Source organism: Camellia sinensis, unplaced genomic scaffold (assembly GCF_055761805.1).
Source record: "Camellia sinensis isolate YWXY unplaced genomic scaffold, ASM5576180v1 Unanchor3, whole genome shotgun sequence".
In the NCBI taxonomy this organism is placed as follows: domain Eukaryota; kingdom Viridiplantae; phylum Streptophyta; class Magnoliopsida; order Ericales; family Theaceae; genus Camellia; species Camellia sinensis.
In genome coordinates this window covers 13,538,622-13,555,318 of record NW_028129178.1, presented here as the reverse complement: position 1 = coordinate 13,555,318, position 16,697 = coordinate 13,538,622, and the positions used below count along the sequence as shown (strand labels likewise).

General features: G+C 37.7%; 1 protein-coding gene across 1 annotated transcript; it reads left to right on the top strand.

Moving 5' to 3' along the window:
* The first annotated feature begins 1,277 nt into the window (after window positions 1–1,277).
* On the top strand, window positions 1,278–2,556 carry LOC145816037 (uncharacterized). Its single transcript, XM_082912270.1, has 2 exons — window positions 1,278–1,708; window positions 1,966–2,556. The coding sequence occupies exons 1-2, from the start codon at window positions 1,663–1,665 to the stop codon at window positions 2,382–2,384; spliced, it is 465 nt and encodes a 154-aa protein (XP_082768396.1). The 5' UTR covers window positions 1,278–1,662; the 3' UTR covers window positions 2,385–2,556.
* Window positions 2,557–16,697: the final 14,141 nt, after the last annotated feature.

Sequence of the window (16,697 nt, the reverse complement as noted above, 5' to 3'; positions counted from 1 at the left end):
GGAGTGTAAGACAATGTTGTTGTTCATCTAGCGTATGGATGTATTTCAACTATTTGTTATATGAACCTGAAGTTTATGAAATAACTATATCTATAAGTACACAAATCCATTCATTGAACTATTTGTAGAATTACAAGAACTATTGAAAAACAATTGAAATATCTCCTTTCATTGATAACATAGAGAATAAGCATTACAAATCCATTACAAGATAAATGGTTTGGTCATTCATCCAAACAATTTCATTCATTATCATCATCATCGGACATCTCAACATCAGATTCATACATAACATCCATGCTCCAGGCGAAGTACTGGTGTGCATCATCCATTAACCCATCTTCGGCACGCTCATTTGCGGTCTTCATTAGTGAGGACCTTTGCAAACGTTGGGTCATGCGATTAACTTCGTCGCGGATACGATGCAATGCCCTTTGCAACAACTGTGGAGTGTCAGTTGGCATACGCATGGCTAACCGGCGAGGAAATTTAATATTAACTTCACGACATAACTCAACGAGAACGTTTGCTCGAGTTATGCGAAATTCCCACTCAGCTCTCATGGTATTGATGGTGGCACGCGAGTAACGCAAATTTGGATTTAATGGGTATTGAAATTCATCTCCATCTGCAACCCAATAGCGACCCATTGCTGAATATAGATCAACCACCGTATATCTCATGATGATATCGCTCGAAATAGCTGTAAGACTTTTGTTGTGGTATGATGCGATATTTATAGTATATATATATACATGGTAGTTGTATGTATGAAATTATTGTAAACAACTATGCATCAGAGTTGTCATGTCAACTTTTATGACCTGAAGAACTATGCATCAACTTGATAGGAGTTGTCACTTCGACTTTTATGAATTGCATAATTTATTGCTATTTCAAAACAAAAAGTAAAAAATTTGTGAAAAATTATTTCAAAAATTTAATAGAGCGAGTGCAAAAAATTAATAGAGCATTTCCTGTTCGATCACATGCATGCCACTGGCCTTATACAGTGCATTCGGATGCCAGGACTCCACTGTTGTCAAGTCATGAACGAATCTAAGGCATGTAGCATCGGCTGTTGTGCCGCAGATGGTGTCAGCCTGGCTACTGTAAAAATGTAACTTTACCTTCTTTCAAAGGCAAGTTGAAAATTAAGAGGTTATTTGGGATGATCTAAATAAGTGTATTTTTTGTCTTCTTACAATATGTTTGTACAATATATTTTTCTACCCAATGTTCAAACCACTTTTTCTACAATTTTTTTAACTTTTATGTATTTATTAATTTTTTTAAATATTTTACGAACAAAATTTGTTTACTTTTTAGGTGTATTGAAATATTTATTAATTTATTGTTATTTTGTTCTGACACCCCCTCAAAATTTTTATGAATTGCATAATTCACATGGACACAGTAGGTATGGTACGATAATAAATTGTACTTCGGCGCAGTGATACGTCCAACATTTCTTAGTGATGCTCGACAGTGGCTTGAACAGGCGTAATAATTTGGATGCTTTATTTTTTTCTCAGATGCTATGTGACTTTGTGCAGCGATGCAGTGATGCATCTGACTTTGTGCAGTGATACAGTGATGCATGTGACTTTGTGCAGTGATGCATGTGACTTTGTGCAGTGATGCATAGATGCATGCCACTTGATGCATATGATTTTATCTGACAACCACGTCCGTGACTACATCACAGGTACACTTCGTCACGAGTACTCAGGATTGCATGAAATGCATAACATGTCATAATATCACGGGTATCACTTCTTCTATAGTGCCCCAGCATGCATTATCGTCACTAGATCATCTCTAGTTAACCCCCACTATGATGTATATAAATACCGATACCCCTAGTATGGTGTTTGTTCAAGTCATAACAATAGTAATATATATCTACAATTACTATTATTATTTGTTTGTTCATTTTATGAACAATGTCTTCAAGAGGTGCAGGAAGTTCACGCCAACAAAGAAATCAGAAAGTGTGGCTGCTACCTCCATTTACTTATGACTACAAGAGCGAAAAGTACTCGAGTCCGAAGGATTATTATGCTGGTATCCGAGCAGAATGGGCGTTTAGGGTAACAGAGCAAGAAGGATTGTTTAATGATCTACGTAACTTTGGGGCACCGGTACCTCATCGTCGTTCATTAACCATGGCTAGACGAAATGTGAGTGACTATGAAAAAGCAGTTAGCAGAATTAAGAAGGAGAACAACAGAATGTTGATGCGGAGATGTCGACATTTCATGCTTCAGCTAGCCACCGAAATGGCAGAAGCAAGCAACAGAGATTTGACAGTGATTGAGCGAAATAATGTCTTAAACAATGAAAAATATCTCTCTGACTACTACATGTCAGATGAGGAATGAGAAATCAAACACCTTTATCTTTCATATATGTTTGTATGTTCTCTCGTATCTTCGTTACTGGAGTGTAAGACAATGTTGTTGTTCATCTAACGTACGGATGTATTTCAAGTATTTGTTTTATGAACGTAAAGTTTATGAAATAACTACATTTATAACTGCACATTTATTAGTTCATGACTTTCTTTAATAAATTGCAATAAGTTAATGAATGGATTAATGTATGTTGAATTATGTGAATACTTAAAACACATAAAACAGAACAAGTAGTTCATGACTTTGGTTTTCTCTATTTTTTCCTCGATTTATTTTTATTACAATGGCAACTCATCTTTTATTGATATATGTGGGATTCTCAATTCAGAAAGTCACATGGCAACAGTGAATTCATTGATTTACCTTCCAGTGAGCATGCCCTTATTTTGTCCATATATGCAGATGGATTGTCAAGTCATGTGACTTGGTGCACAGGCTTTGGTCTTCTCTATTTTTTCCTCGATTTATTTTTATTACAATGGCAACTCATCTTTTATTGATAAATGTGGGATTCTCAATTCAGAAAGTCACATGGCAACAGTGAATTCACTGATTTACCTTACAGTGACCATGCATTTATTTTGTCCGTATATGCAGATGGATTGTCAAGTCATGTGACTTGGTGCACAGGATTGGGTTTTATCGATTTTAGCCTCGATTTTTTTTTATTACAGTGGCAACTCATCTTTTATTGATATATATGGGATTCTCAATTCAGAAAGTCACATGGCAACAGTGAATTCACTGATTTACCTTATAGTGAGCATGCCCTTATTTTGTCCGTATATGCAGATGGATTGTCAAGTCATGTGACTTGGTGCACAGGCTTTGGTTTTCTCGATTTTTGCCTCGATTTTTTTTTTATTACAGTGGCAACTCATCTTTTATTGATATATATGGGATTCTCAATTCAGAAAGTCACATGGCAACAGTGAATTCACTGATTTACCTTACAGTGAGCATGCCCTTATTTTGTCCGTATATGCAGATGGATTGTCAAGTCATGTGACTTGGTGCACAGGCTTTGGTTTTCTCAATTTTTTACTCGATTTTTTGATTACAGTGACAACTCATCTTTTATTGATATATGTGAGATTCTCAATTCAGAAAGTCACATGGCAACAGTGAATTCACTAATTTACCTTACAGTGAGCATGCCTTTATTTTGTCCGTATATGCAGATGGATTGTCAAGTCATGTGACTTGGTGCACAGGATTGGGTTTTCTCGATTTTTTCCTCGATTTTTTTTATTACAATGGCAACTCATCTTTTATTGATATATGTGGGATTCTCAATTCAGAAAGTCACATGGCAACAGTGAATTCACTGATTTACCTTACAGTGAGCATGCCCTTATTTTGTCCGTATATGCAGATGGATTGTCAAGTCATGTGACTTGGTGCACAGGATTGGGTTTTCTCGATTTTTTCCTCGATTTTTTTTTATTACAGTGGCAACTCATCTTTTATTAATATATGTGAGATTCTGAATTCAGAAAGTCACATGGCAACAGTGAATTCACTGATTTACCTTACAGTGAGCATACCTTTATTTTGTCCGTATATGCAGATGGATTGTCAAGTCATGTGACTTGGTGCACAGGCTTTGGTTTTCTCGATTTTTGCCTCGATTTTTTTTTATTACAGTGGCAACTCATCTTTTATTGATATATGTGAGATTCTGAATTCAGAAAGTCACATGGCAACAGTGAATTCACTGATTTACCTTACAGTGAGCATACCCTTATTTTGTCCGTATATGCAGATGGATTGTCAAGTCATGTGACTTGGTGCACAGGCTTTGGTTTTCTCGATTTTTTACTCGATTTTTTGATTACAGTGACAACTCATCTTTTATTGATATATGTGAGATTCTCAATTCAGAAAGTCACATGGCAATGCAGAGGCATCTTGCTAAAGCTGTTCATAACCAACTATATAAACAACTAAAGGTGAAGACACAACCTTACAACTTATTTCGCCCTACGAAATTATCATTCATTTGTTTTAAAAAATTAGCATGGCTACATGGTTCATGGGAGGGAGTGGGAGTCGCAAAGGTGGTAGGAACTTGCAAAGGGGTGAAAGTTCACGACGAGGAGGGGGAAGGGGAAGTGGCGATGCTGAAGATGAACCACCATTTCCTTTGTTGGATGCCTCTTGTGCTTATCATGATAGGTTTGGGAAGCGACATTTTGTCATGCCCAAGTACTATCGAGATCCATGTGGTTTGGTGGAGGATCCATCAGAAAATCAAACAGGATATGGTTATGCAAAGGCTAGACTTCTTAAGTGGCCCGCACTATTTATAGAGCGAGTGCAAAACGAAAGATTATGTCGGGAAAGACGACTGAAGGTGCCAAAAGCACGTTCTGTTGAGATCCAAAAGGAAGATCCTGATAATATTGATCGACTATGTCAAACACTACAACGTGAGATTTCTCAAATGGGTCGTAGATTGGCCCGCGATATGCAGCTACTCATACTTAAGAAGGATGCCCAGAAGAACAGAACAGAACCAAATGTTGCTGCTATCAAGGGTATCATGGAGGATCCTGAACTTGTCTCTGACGCTGAGCTTTCGGATTGTTCAGACTCTGAGCCACCTGCCGATTTAAGCGCGAATTAGGTGTTAATGTCTACACTTCGGCAATATAACAACTTGCATTAATATGTAATGTCTGTGTTAGACTAAGTGTTTCCCTAATGAGTTTGTCAGATTGTCTACCTAATATTTGTCTGTCTAACTATTATGTTTATGTATTGTGTGTTCAGTTCATCGTGTCTAGGATGTATGTATTGTGTGTTCAGTTCATGGTGTCCAGAATGTATTTTTGTGGGAGACTTATGTCTGTACTACCTATGTAACTGAAAACTGTTAGATTTGCAACTTCAGTTATGTTGTTTTCACGCATGTATGAGTATTTAGTAAATTAGTGACTTCTTATATTATGTATTAAGTTTTATTACAAAAATGTTGACAAAATTTATTTGTGGAGAAATACACTTTTATTTGTATTAAGCTTTCAATGTTCATCAAATTTTCAGCCCCAAATAGTGAAAGCGTGTTTTGTAATAGCGCTTTAGCCTAATTTTGAAAATTTTTTAAAAGTGATTTTGGAATTTTTTTTTCAAAAAATTTGAACTACAAAAATTCGTTTTTTCTGTTTGTTTGTATTTTTGGCATTTAGTGTATTTATGCTAGGTATGTTTAAAAACTTAAAATATTAAAAAATTCAACAAAAACAAAAAAATTTGAAAAATAAGAAAATAGAATTTTCTAAAAAATGTTTTAGAAAACTCAAAGCAAGCATTACGTTTTAATTTTTATTTTTATTTGTGCTGTAATTTTCTAAAGAAACCCATCTTTGAATGCATTGAAATTGCTGCTCTCTTACTCATCTTTTCATTTCCAAGTCCAACCTTCCCACATGAGAAAACATAATTAAAAAAAAAAAAAATTCTAAAACCATTTTTTATTAAAAATATTTGTCGTCAAAAAATATTTATGTTAAAAATTTAAATTTAAAAAAATTAATGTAAAAACTTTATATTTTAAAACCACCTTTTATTAAAAAAAATTTTGGTAGTTTTCATATTTAAGTTGAAAATATAAATTTTAAAAAATTAAAAATTAATGTGAAAAACGATTTTTCTAAAAACGTTTTTTATTAAAAAATATTTTTGGTCATAACATATTTATTTAAAAAAAATTAATGTAAAAACGGCTTTTCTAAAACTGATTTTTATTAAAAAAAATTTTGAACAAAAAATATTTATGTTGAAAATATAAATTTAAAAAAAAAATTAATGTTAAAAAACGGCTTTTCTAAAACCGGTTTTCAGGAAAAAAAAAATTTGAACAAAAAATATTTATGTTGAAAATATAAATAAAAAAAAATTAATTTTAAAAAACGGCTTTTCTAAAACCGGTTTTCATAAAAAAAAAATTTTGAACAAAAAATATTTATGTTGAAAATATAAATAAAAAAAAAATTAATTTTAAAAAACGGCTTTTCTAAAACCGGTTTTCATGAAAAAAAAAATTTTGAACAAAAAATATTTATGTTGAAAATATAAATAAAAAAAAATTAATTTTAAAAAACGGCTTTTCTAAAACCGGTTTTCATGAAAAAAAAAAATTTAAACAAAAAGTATTTATGTTGAAAATATAAATAAAAAAAAAATTAATGGGAAAACGGTTTTACGAAAACCGTTTTTAATTAATTCAGAATAATTAAAATCTTAATAAAAAACGGCTTTAGAAAAGTCGGTTTTCATTTTCAAATTTTATTATTATTTTAATCGATGAAAACGGTTTTGGGAAAGCCGGTTTCTGAAAAACGGCATTTGAAAAATCGTTTTACCCTACTTTGGGAATAAAGATAAAAGTACACCCTAAAATGGGACTAAAATGTTCAAAATGGCACAAAGAGAGAAATTGGCCGAAGAATGAGAGTAAGAGAGAGAAAATGGTTTCCGTCGCGGTTTGGCTTGGGAACTACATATTATATATTCATGTATATTTTCATCATTTCGTAAAGGTTTGTCTTTATATACATAATAAATTAATGTGGGGACCTTTAGTCATACAAAATAAAAGATTGAATTTTTCGCCCGTAAGCGTCCTTTATGTTACTGTTTTTTAGATGGTTTAGCTTAATTATCTGGATGTCATTCTGCTTGTCCAAATTGAATATTTTATGTTAGTTTCAATGACCATAATTCATATTTTCTAAATTGATTTTTATTTTTTTATTTTATTTTTAAGAAAGTGAATATTTTATGTTAGTTTCAATGATCATAATTTAATTAAATATTTTATGTTTGTTTGATTCATGATCAACAAATGATTTTTTTTTTTTTAGAGATTTATGTGTAGGTCCTAATAGGTGAATTTATTGTCTAATAGGTTCTGTGAAAATTAATGGTATTTTTCATCAAACACTATTAAAAAATATTACTAATTGTTAATTTTCAGTGACAGTTAAAAAATTGTCACAAAAAAGTCACTAATTAAAAGTTTTAGCAACAGTTTTAAAAAATCGTTACAAAAAAGTCATTAATTTTTAATTTTCAGCGATAGTTTAAAAATTTTATCACAGAAAAACGTTACTAATTGTAAGTTTTATCGACAACTTATAAAAACCGTGATAAAAAAAGTCACTAATTGTCAATTTTTAACAACATACGCAAAAAATGGTCGCAAAAATTATTTTTAATGATGATTTGATTATGACTTATTTTCAAAACAACTTGATGGGAATTAAGTTTAAAAATTATTCCCAGTTATGTTTTTCATCGAGGATGTCACAATCCCCTCTTTGTAACATTCTTATTTATACTTTTCTAATCAGGAAATGTTGGAGAAATTCGTCTTAAATTCTTCAGTTGGTGGTTTTCGAGTCTTCAAAACTTGGAGATGATCTTGTCCATGTAGAACAGAAAATTGGTGCTTCAAGTCGTTATTTAGTCACTTTCCTAAATACAACATTTGCAGGGGGTTGCAGTAAATTCGCCTCTAGAATACAATGAAGCCTAATCTAAAGATCAAGTCTACTGATATTTGCACTGACGACAATAGATCAGAATATTCTTAATATAATCAAGAAAACCAAGACACTAATAATCAAGTTTGCAGAATTTGATTACCAGTAAGAATGTCACGACTCGAACCCGCCATAGAGGTTTGGATCATAACCGGCTAATAATCATGAGATTACCTATGGCCTCGTATAGAATACAAATCATAATTAAATATATGGGGCTAAAAGCGAAAGTACAATAATTAAATTTTTGTCCAATGAATTATGCATATATGGCATAAACAAAACTTCTTATATGTTAATAACTCACATCCATACACATACAAGTAGATATATACATGTCCAAGATCATTCACAAGTCATCATTATACAAAACTCAAACATTTAGGTACAGGTCAAACGTGATCAACAAAAGAAAATAAAAGAACAAAGATAAAAGTCTCGTTCATGAGGCACTCCATAGCTAACTTCACAAAACTCTAGTAATCCTTTACAGATTCACTAGGGCTAGAGATCTCGCTACTCACCTATATACATATATAACGAAGTGAGTTAAAGCCTAATGAATAACATAAGAGTAAATAGGTTATATGAATGAGTTCTAATACTTAGATAAGATCATTCTCATATTAATTTCGTATCATAGCGAAACAACCTTGGGTCCAATACATGACAGAACGATCTCAGGTTCAATGTATAACAGATGTGCAGAACAAAATAGATCATACTTGGCAGAATGATTGGGTCCAATTCATTACAGCTGTATAAAGACTATTTGGTCAACACATAACAGTTATCTCAAAATGACCTTGGGTCTATCACATCGAACATACAGAATGACCTTGGGTCCATCATATCGATTATACAGAATGGCCTTAGGTCAATTATATGCTTTCATACTTAGTCAATCACATTTACAAATATCATATCGATCAGGCAAATAGAAAGCTCATTCATAAGCAAAATCATGAATTTAGAAAAGCTTATCACATTGGAACATTTAGGAAATAGAGTATAAGAAAATATCCTTACTAAGATATTACTCAAAGTGATTTTGGTTGCTAACACGTCTTCGTGGATGAACCTACACAATTCATAAACATTTACACATTGGGTCACATTGCTTAACCAGATCGTTCTTTAACTTATTCAATTCTTTTAGGCTTCATTTTAACTCATTAATTCGTTTGGGACGTTCAATTCATGCCAAGGAATGTTTAGAAAGGAATGAGGACGTGTAGATCGCCCGAACTCTCTCCGCGCGCCCCCTTTTTCAGAGATGGCGTGAATTGGGTTCTAGCTACTACAGTTCGGACTCCTGTCACGGTTCTGAATCTAATCTCACAAAGTGCAATGTAAGACTGATAAATCACCAAAGAGTCTAAATCTGGCAAATCGTTTTAGAAAATCGATTTTAATCAAAAAGCGCCAAATATGGACTGCTTTGCCAGATTTCAGAGTCGCTACTTAAATATTTTATTTTGGGAAATTTAGGAAACCCTGACTCGTGCCTAAGGCCACATGTCCATCATCACCAAAGTTACCTCGGCTCGGGAACTTGGGTACGAGAGGGGAAGGTCATGAAATGAGCACCCCCGCTCGCCCGATCAAAGGATCGACCTCTACTAAACATGATATGTTGTTTCATAAACACATGCATTCTTATTCCGGTTTATTAGACTAGCTTACTATGTGATGCGCACAACACACAAGTATAAACTAAATCGCTCGATTTGGAACAAAACATCTCATGTTTGTTTTTCGAAAATGGTTTGAAGATGCTACTCAAAAGTAGGCTAAAATGCGGATTTGCCACCCTCAAATGGGCTTAAAATTTGCCACTCCAAGTGGGCTTAAAACTCACATTTTGATGAATTGTTCCAATTCAAGTAATAAAGCCTTCATCCACAGGCATTCATGCAGTTAATCATTTAAGCACATAGCCTCATGGCAAGCATGCTATCATGGCAGTCACTTACACACATGCAAGGATGCTAAAGCGTAAACACTTACAGTGTACTTCCAGCCAAAACAGAAGCTAATTAGAAATCAATGCATGATCCTAACTATGTTAAGTGCCTAATGCAACACATGCAAAAATGCAACTAAAATAGGCTCGGCTATCTAAGATGGCATATGAATGCAACACTCGATAACATGCTTTGAAACACGTATTCAAGTAGGTATTGAAATACAATGTGGTTTGAATGATGCGCCGAGCCCGGTGCATGCAAGACAAATGGATGATGCACGCATGCAAGCATAAGGTATGCTAATTGAAATATGCCCTAAACTAACCATCAAAAGCTGATAAGTAAAAGGGAGAAAGAAGTAGAGGTTGGAAGACATGCACACACACATGCATGCTTATTACAACATTGTGCCCTCTTGATGGAGGGTCCGAATGAATTAGCTAAGCTAATCTAGCAACTAAGCTAATAATCTAATTAGACTAATTATTACATAACCAAATCGAATAATAAGTAATCTACTTACTAATTGTTACATCACTTAACAAATTAATTACAAATTTAATTCTAACTAACAAGTAAGCATAAAACTAAGCTGCTCCAGCTCTGTTCGAAGAAGAAGAGGATGCATGCTCGGTTTCCGCCCCGAAAAGCTCTCCGGTTGGTCTCTTGAGGCTCTGTTTGCAGGGTGTCCTTGAGAACTTGTTGCTGGATCTTACCAAATCAAGGTTGGGGAGTGCACCAGTGGCTTGCCGGCCATGAGAGGCTACTGCCGTCCACCTGTTGGCCAACAATGGAAGGGTGCCGGCCATCAATGTGGCACTGCCGAACACTGGTGTGTTGTGACACCATTCTGCAACAGAGCACAAAAACAAAGGAAAGGGAGGGTCTCCCTAGGGCATGTGTGTACTATGCCATCCCATATCACTTCAAAACATCAATAGAGAGGCATCATTGGATCTAAGACCATCAATCGAGCATCTCAATGCTTGATGGCCAAAGATCCAACCTTGCACACATTCAATAAATGCAATGCAAACAAGACTCTAAGACCACGGCTTTATCATTAGAGGATCAAAGGCAATGGAAACAAAGGGAATTGGCTCACTTTCATCACTTTGAGTATGAAATGGGCCAATTCACCTTGGATTCAATATAATGCCCAGTTGAACACGATGCAATGCAAAATGCAGCATGCTCATCTAACAATGCTAAGGTGGCATGCACAAGACTCTATCATGGAAGCAATACATGCAAGATATGTTATGGAGCCAAGATCACTAAAGCAAGTGAAGAACATTACACATGAGGCATGCACCACTAATCTCAAATGGTCAAACCAGCTATGGACAGACCTAAGATACTTCAAAACATTGGCCAAAACACACTGAAACTTGGGCACTAAAAAGAAAGGAATGCATACTCAACTCATGGCTTGTAAACAAGGCACAAAGCTCAACTCTCAAACACCTTGAAAGAGTGCTACATATGAGGGTATGACAGGACTATATGCTCTGAAATAACATGTTAAATGACACCAAGGCATGCAAACAACTCAAGCTTAGCACGCAAGAGGCCCTAAAACTCAAAGCTAGTCAAGGCATTCACACAAGAGGCATGCAATACAAGGCCTAAATGACTAAACCAACTCTGGACAGAGCTCAAACATGCCAAGTTAGAGGCCAAAAATATGCTGAAATGGCAGCCCAAGAGCTTAGACAAGCATGCATGCAAATTGGCTCATGATCAAAGCATAAGGCACAACTCTCTAAAGCATTGAAAAAGTGGAATATGTGAGAGTGTGACTACACCATACACACTGAAATCATGTAAGAAATGAGGCTAAGGCATGCAATCATCACATTCAAAGCATGTTAGGGACCTTAAACCCAAAGCTAGTGAAATCCAACTACACTATAACTATACAAAACAAGGCATATATGACCAAGATCATTTAAAACAAACCACAAGCATGTTAAATTAGTGGCAAAAATGTGCTGGAGCACAGCTAACACATGCTAAAATGATGAACTAAAGCATGGAGCATGTTAGGCCAACAAGCATGATTATACTACAAGTGTGAGATGCAAGCTGCCAATGACCAAATCAACCAAAAACAGAGTTATGGAAGGTCCAAAGAGTCACAAAATCATGCTTGAGCTAAGTCACAAAAGAGTAGGAAAGCATGCTCAAGTATGAGACCAACAAGGCAAGCAAGCAAGACAAGAGGAGAGGGGACCACCCCCTCCCATTTGAGACCTCAAAACAAGTTTTTCACCATTGAAATTGCTCTGGAATTCAGTGGTTAAAAGGCCAAAACAAGATAGTTTCAAAGGCCTCAAGAGATAGCACAAAGCATAGCAAACAAGCCACAAGAGAGGGGGGGAACACCCTTAACCCCAACAAGGCCTTAAACAACCATTTTAAACACTTAAAAATAAAGCTTTTTGTAGTTAAAAATCAAGCCTAAAACAACATGCAAAGGTGGCTAAGATGATATACAAAAATAAGCTTAAAAGGGGAACATGCTCACCCTTGGAGCACAACAGCAAAACAGCAAGTTCTCTGAGCCAAAACCAGCTTTTTGAGTCCAAACAAGACCCTCAAATACCTCAGCAACAAGGCAATGGTGTTTTACTAGGTGTTGTAGTGCAAAAGTGTGAAGAAAATACACTTTAAAGCACTGTTGAACACAATATAGAGAGAGAGAGAGTGAGGATTCTAGAGAGAGAGATATTTTCAGCTCTCAAATTTTCTAAACCCCCAATAAGGGGGAAGCACCACCCCCTTATATAGAGCAATGCAAGCACAAGCTTGCTTGACGAGCTTAAACCTGCCTCCATCCCTCCATACACGTGTATGGAGGATGGCTCAGTGTGCCACAGCTGGCTCAAAATATCTAACAAAATATTTGTTGAAACATGGTGGCTTGCCGGCCATCAGTGGTGGCCGGCAGTGCCTCATTGATGGCCGGCAGGCCTCATCAATGGTCGAGAGGGCATATACCATGGCCGACAGCCCTCTCTGATGGCCGGCAGGCCACCTAGAATACCACAAAGAAAAGACCAACACATGGTCCAAAAATGAGACAGAATGGAAATAGGGTTTGGGAGGATCAAAGCTGGAGCATTCCGTCGCGAAAGTCGAACACTCGACGAGCAATCGACTTTGTTGCTGGATGTACCTACAAGCATATCCAAGTCTTAGAGACGGTCAAAAATGGGGTGTCTACAGTTGCCCCTCTTTGACAGAACTCGGAAGTCAGGAAGTGACGGGAGTGAATGTCAAAGCCCAGAGACGACCCATTTTTGACAAGGCCGAAGACTCAGACAAACATTCAATATAACAATAGAGAGATGCGTCCGCAGGCTGGAGCAAGATGTAAATGACATGCATGATGCAAGAGCATAACTTATGATTATGCAAAGAGAGCTGTAATGAAGTATCTATGCAAAATAAATACAACAATTTAAGCAAATCAACAAGTCACAGCATTCCCACACATTTCAATGGAAAGGAAATTATGCAAGCTTAACTACGCGCCACGCGAGAAAGGCTAAAAGTGACTATCGGGCAAGCTCGAAGTCTCAAACAAAACACCTCTCGGCGTATCACACGCGAGAGAGGGAAGGGTAAACATCTCTCAACGTATCACACGCGAGAGAGGGAACGATAAACACCTCTCAGCGTATCACACGCGAGAGAGGAAAGGTAAACACTTCTCAGCGTATCACACGCGAGAGAGGGAAAGGTAAACACCTCTCAGCATATCACACACGAGAGAGGGAAAGGTAAACACCTCTCAACGTATCACACGCGAGAGAGGGAAGGGTAACACCTCTCAGCGTATCACACGCGAGAGAGGAAAAGGTAACACCTCTCAGCGTATCACACGCGAGAGAGGGAAGGGTAACAGTGTAAACACCGAAGAGTGGCATAAACATCAAAACACGTTCTAATGTTTCTAACCAAAGGAAAGAGGTATAAGTGTCGGGCACACGGTCCAAACGCTTTTAACAGGGTGTTAGCGTATACATCGGGCGTACCCGAGTGTTTCTAACCAATGGGGTAAGGGAAAGGAATGGTGTTACCCGGAATTCCTCTGAATGAACTGTACATACAATATCGTGCATGTATGAGAAAGAAACTTGAAAAGTACAATGCAATACAATGCATATCTCATGCAAGACGAAGGATCGTAACACGATGCCAAGGCATGCTCAATGCTCAACCTGCAAGAAATGGAATTGAAGCATGTTCTATGCAAGATAATCAACGATGCATATTTAATGCAAGATAAGAACGCACGTTCAATGCAACTATTCAAAATACATACTCCATGCATTAATAAAAGCGATGCTCTTTCTATGCCACAACAAAAGCATATAATAGAAACAATTCAAAGGCAACTCCCGATTTACCTCTCGGAGAGTTGCACCATGCTAAAAGGATACACCTTGTGGGGATTGAAGGGTGATGACCCTCGCGCACTGCGAATGTGATTCTGGGCTTCCACAGAGGCATTTTGAATCAAATTTTGAGCATACCCTGCATTTCTTGGAACCCAAGGACATGTACTAAGGTCAAAGAGGCAAGGGAAACTGATGGAGGCCTGCCGGCCATCATGGGAAGCTGTTGGCCCCTTGTCGGCCATCAATGAAGGGGTGCCGGCCATCAATGTGCCCCTGCCGGCCATCAATGGCAGATTGGGGCAGAAGTGTCCTTTGACCCGTGGCTCTTTGAGTAGAGGCAAAATCACTTTACTTCCTTACAAACCCTTGTACGAAAATCATCTCCTTTGCTCTCTAGGTGTGCCTTCTCTCTAGATCCGCGCATTCTACGCGTTTCCCAACACCCTAGAAACATTTTCTTCGCAAAAATCCTTTTGTTCTCTTCGATTTGAACCGATCACAATTTGATTTCAACGCCTCTTCCGTCATTTCCACCATTCAAGGTTGATTTCCTTCGAGTTTCTCCCAAGGTTAGTACACTTTTCCAGATTTTCAACTTTCTTTGACTTTTTCTCTCTCCTAGGGTTTACTTTATTCAAAGTTCACCATTTTCCATATTTTTGCTCATTTTTGCTCATTTTGCATCCATTTCAGATGGCTGACGATGTCCCACATGACGGGGGCTTCCCCGCACTACCTCCGGCAGAGTTTGCAGCAGACTTCGAGGCCGAGCCTGTGGTTGAGCCCGAGCCACTACCACCGAGCATTTGCCCATTCGATCCGATGAGGTACCACCCCGAGACGCACATTATACCTGTTGCAGGAGGCATCAAGACCTTTACTGATTTCGCCGAGGACGTGCTAGACGACCTCTTACTGAGAGAGCCTATGTCTCACCTGTCAGCCATCGCCGTGGAGGTACGAACCTCACTTTTCTGCAATACCACCCATAACTGCTACATTTCTTGCACTGTTTTGATTTGATTGCATCACATGCCTTGATCTAACTGTATTTCATACACTGATGCTTCACATTCAACTATGTTTCATACATCGCTGCTTTGCATTCAACTGTACTTCATACATCACTACTCTGCATTCAACTGTACTTTCAATTGTGCTTTCATTGCTTGATCTAATTGCATCACATGTATTATCATAGGATGGATCCCGTTCCTTCCGAGGCTATGGTACCAAGACTGCTCGGGATTGGTATCGTGACATCGTCGACGGGACCAGCTTTGGTCTATTTTGCTCCAGTTTGACGCGAATCACAGCGAGCCGCCCTCTCTTAGGGGCTCTTGTGGAGAGGTGATGAGATACCACCAACTCCTTCCACTTCTCCTCTGCGGGGGAGATGATGATGACTCCTTATGACTTTGCCATGATCACTAGCTTAGGCGTAGGAGGTGATCCGATCCCTCTCGATCCTGACATGGGATAGTAGGAGGCTTCATGGGCTGCACTACTCGGGGCACTGCCACCGACACTTCGGGCAGGTATGGTTCGATACGGCTAGTTTGAGGAGCAGTTCCGAGGAGCTGAGCCCGAGACTGTAGAGTAGACCGAGCAGTACGCCAGGAGCTTTCTCATGTTCCTCTTTGGTACCACCTTGTTCTCGAACAGGTGAAATACCGTCGGTTTATATTTTCTGAGCGCATTGGTGGTGCTGCAGCGAGTCCCGTTCTACGACTGGGGCGGAGCTGGTCTCACCACTCTCTACGGATACATGAGCTCGACCTCTCGGATGTACGGGACCTTGTTTGGTGGCTACTGGCGGGCTTGGGAGGTACACAGCTTAGTTTTCCCTTTTTACCTTATAGTTTCTGCTTAGCATTTCTGCCTTTACTTTTGTGCAACACATATACCTCCTGCATCCTCTGTATCTGCTCATACACTGTATGCTTTTTGCTTTGCATTTTCTGTACACGCTCACATCGTGCACCGCATACTACACACCACACACACAAAGTCGAATCTTTGCTCTAACCTTGCACTTTTTACGCATTGTACTGCATTCTGCTCTCTGCATTTTCTGTACACTGTTCATACACTGTATTGATCTCATTTTCCTTGCAGCTATGGGTGTACGCATACTTTCCAACTCTTGCCCTAGAGCTCATAGTGGAGACCCCTGCGATAGTCTCGTTCTCTCGGGTGTATGACGGCCCGCTTCGTCGTAGGACTCGGGAGAGTTTCATGTTCTTGCGACAGTATTTTAACACAGTTACGGCGCGCGAGGTAACCCAAAACATATTCATGTTGCTTTTCAATTAGTTTGATACACACAGTAGTCAATTGATAACTTACCTT

What these genes read in the sequence shown, in the direction of transcription:
- LOC145816037 (XM_082912270.1), top strand. Translation starts at nt 1,663, where the DNA reads ATGCATATGATTTTATCTGACAACCACGTCCGTGACTACATCACAG. An exon ending in CGTCCGTGACTACATCACAG is followed by an intron (nt 1,709 to 1,965) that starts GTACACTTCGTC and finishes CAAGAGGTGCAG; the next exon opens with GAAGTTCACGCCAACAAAGA.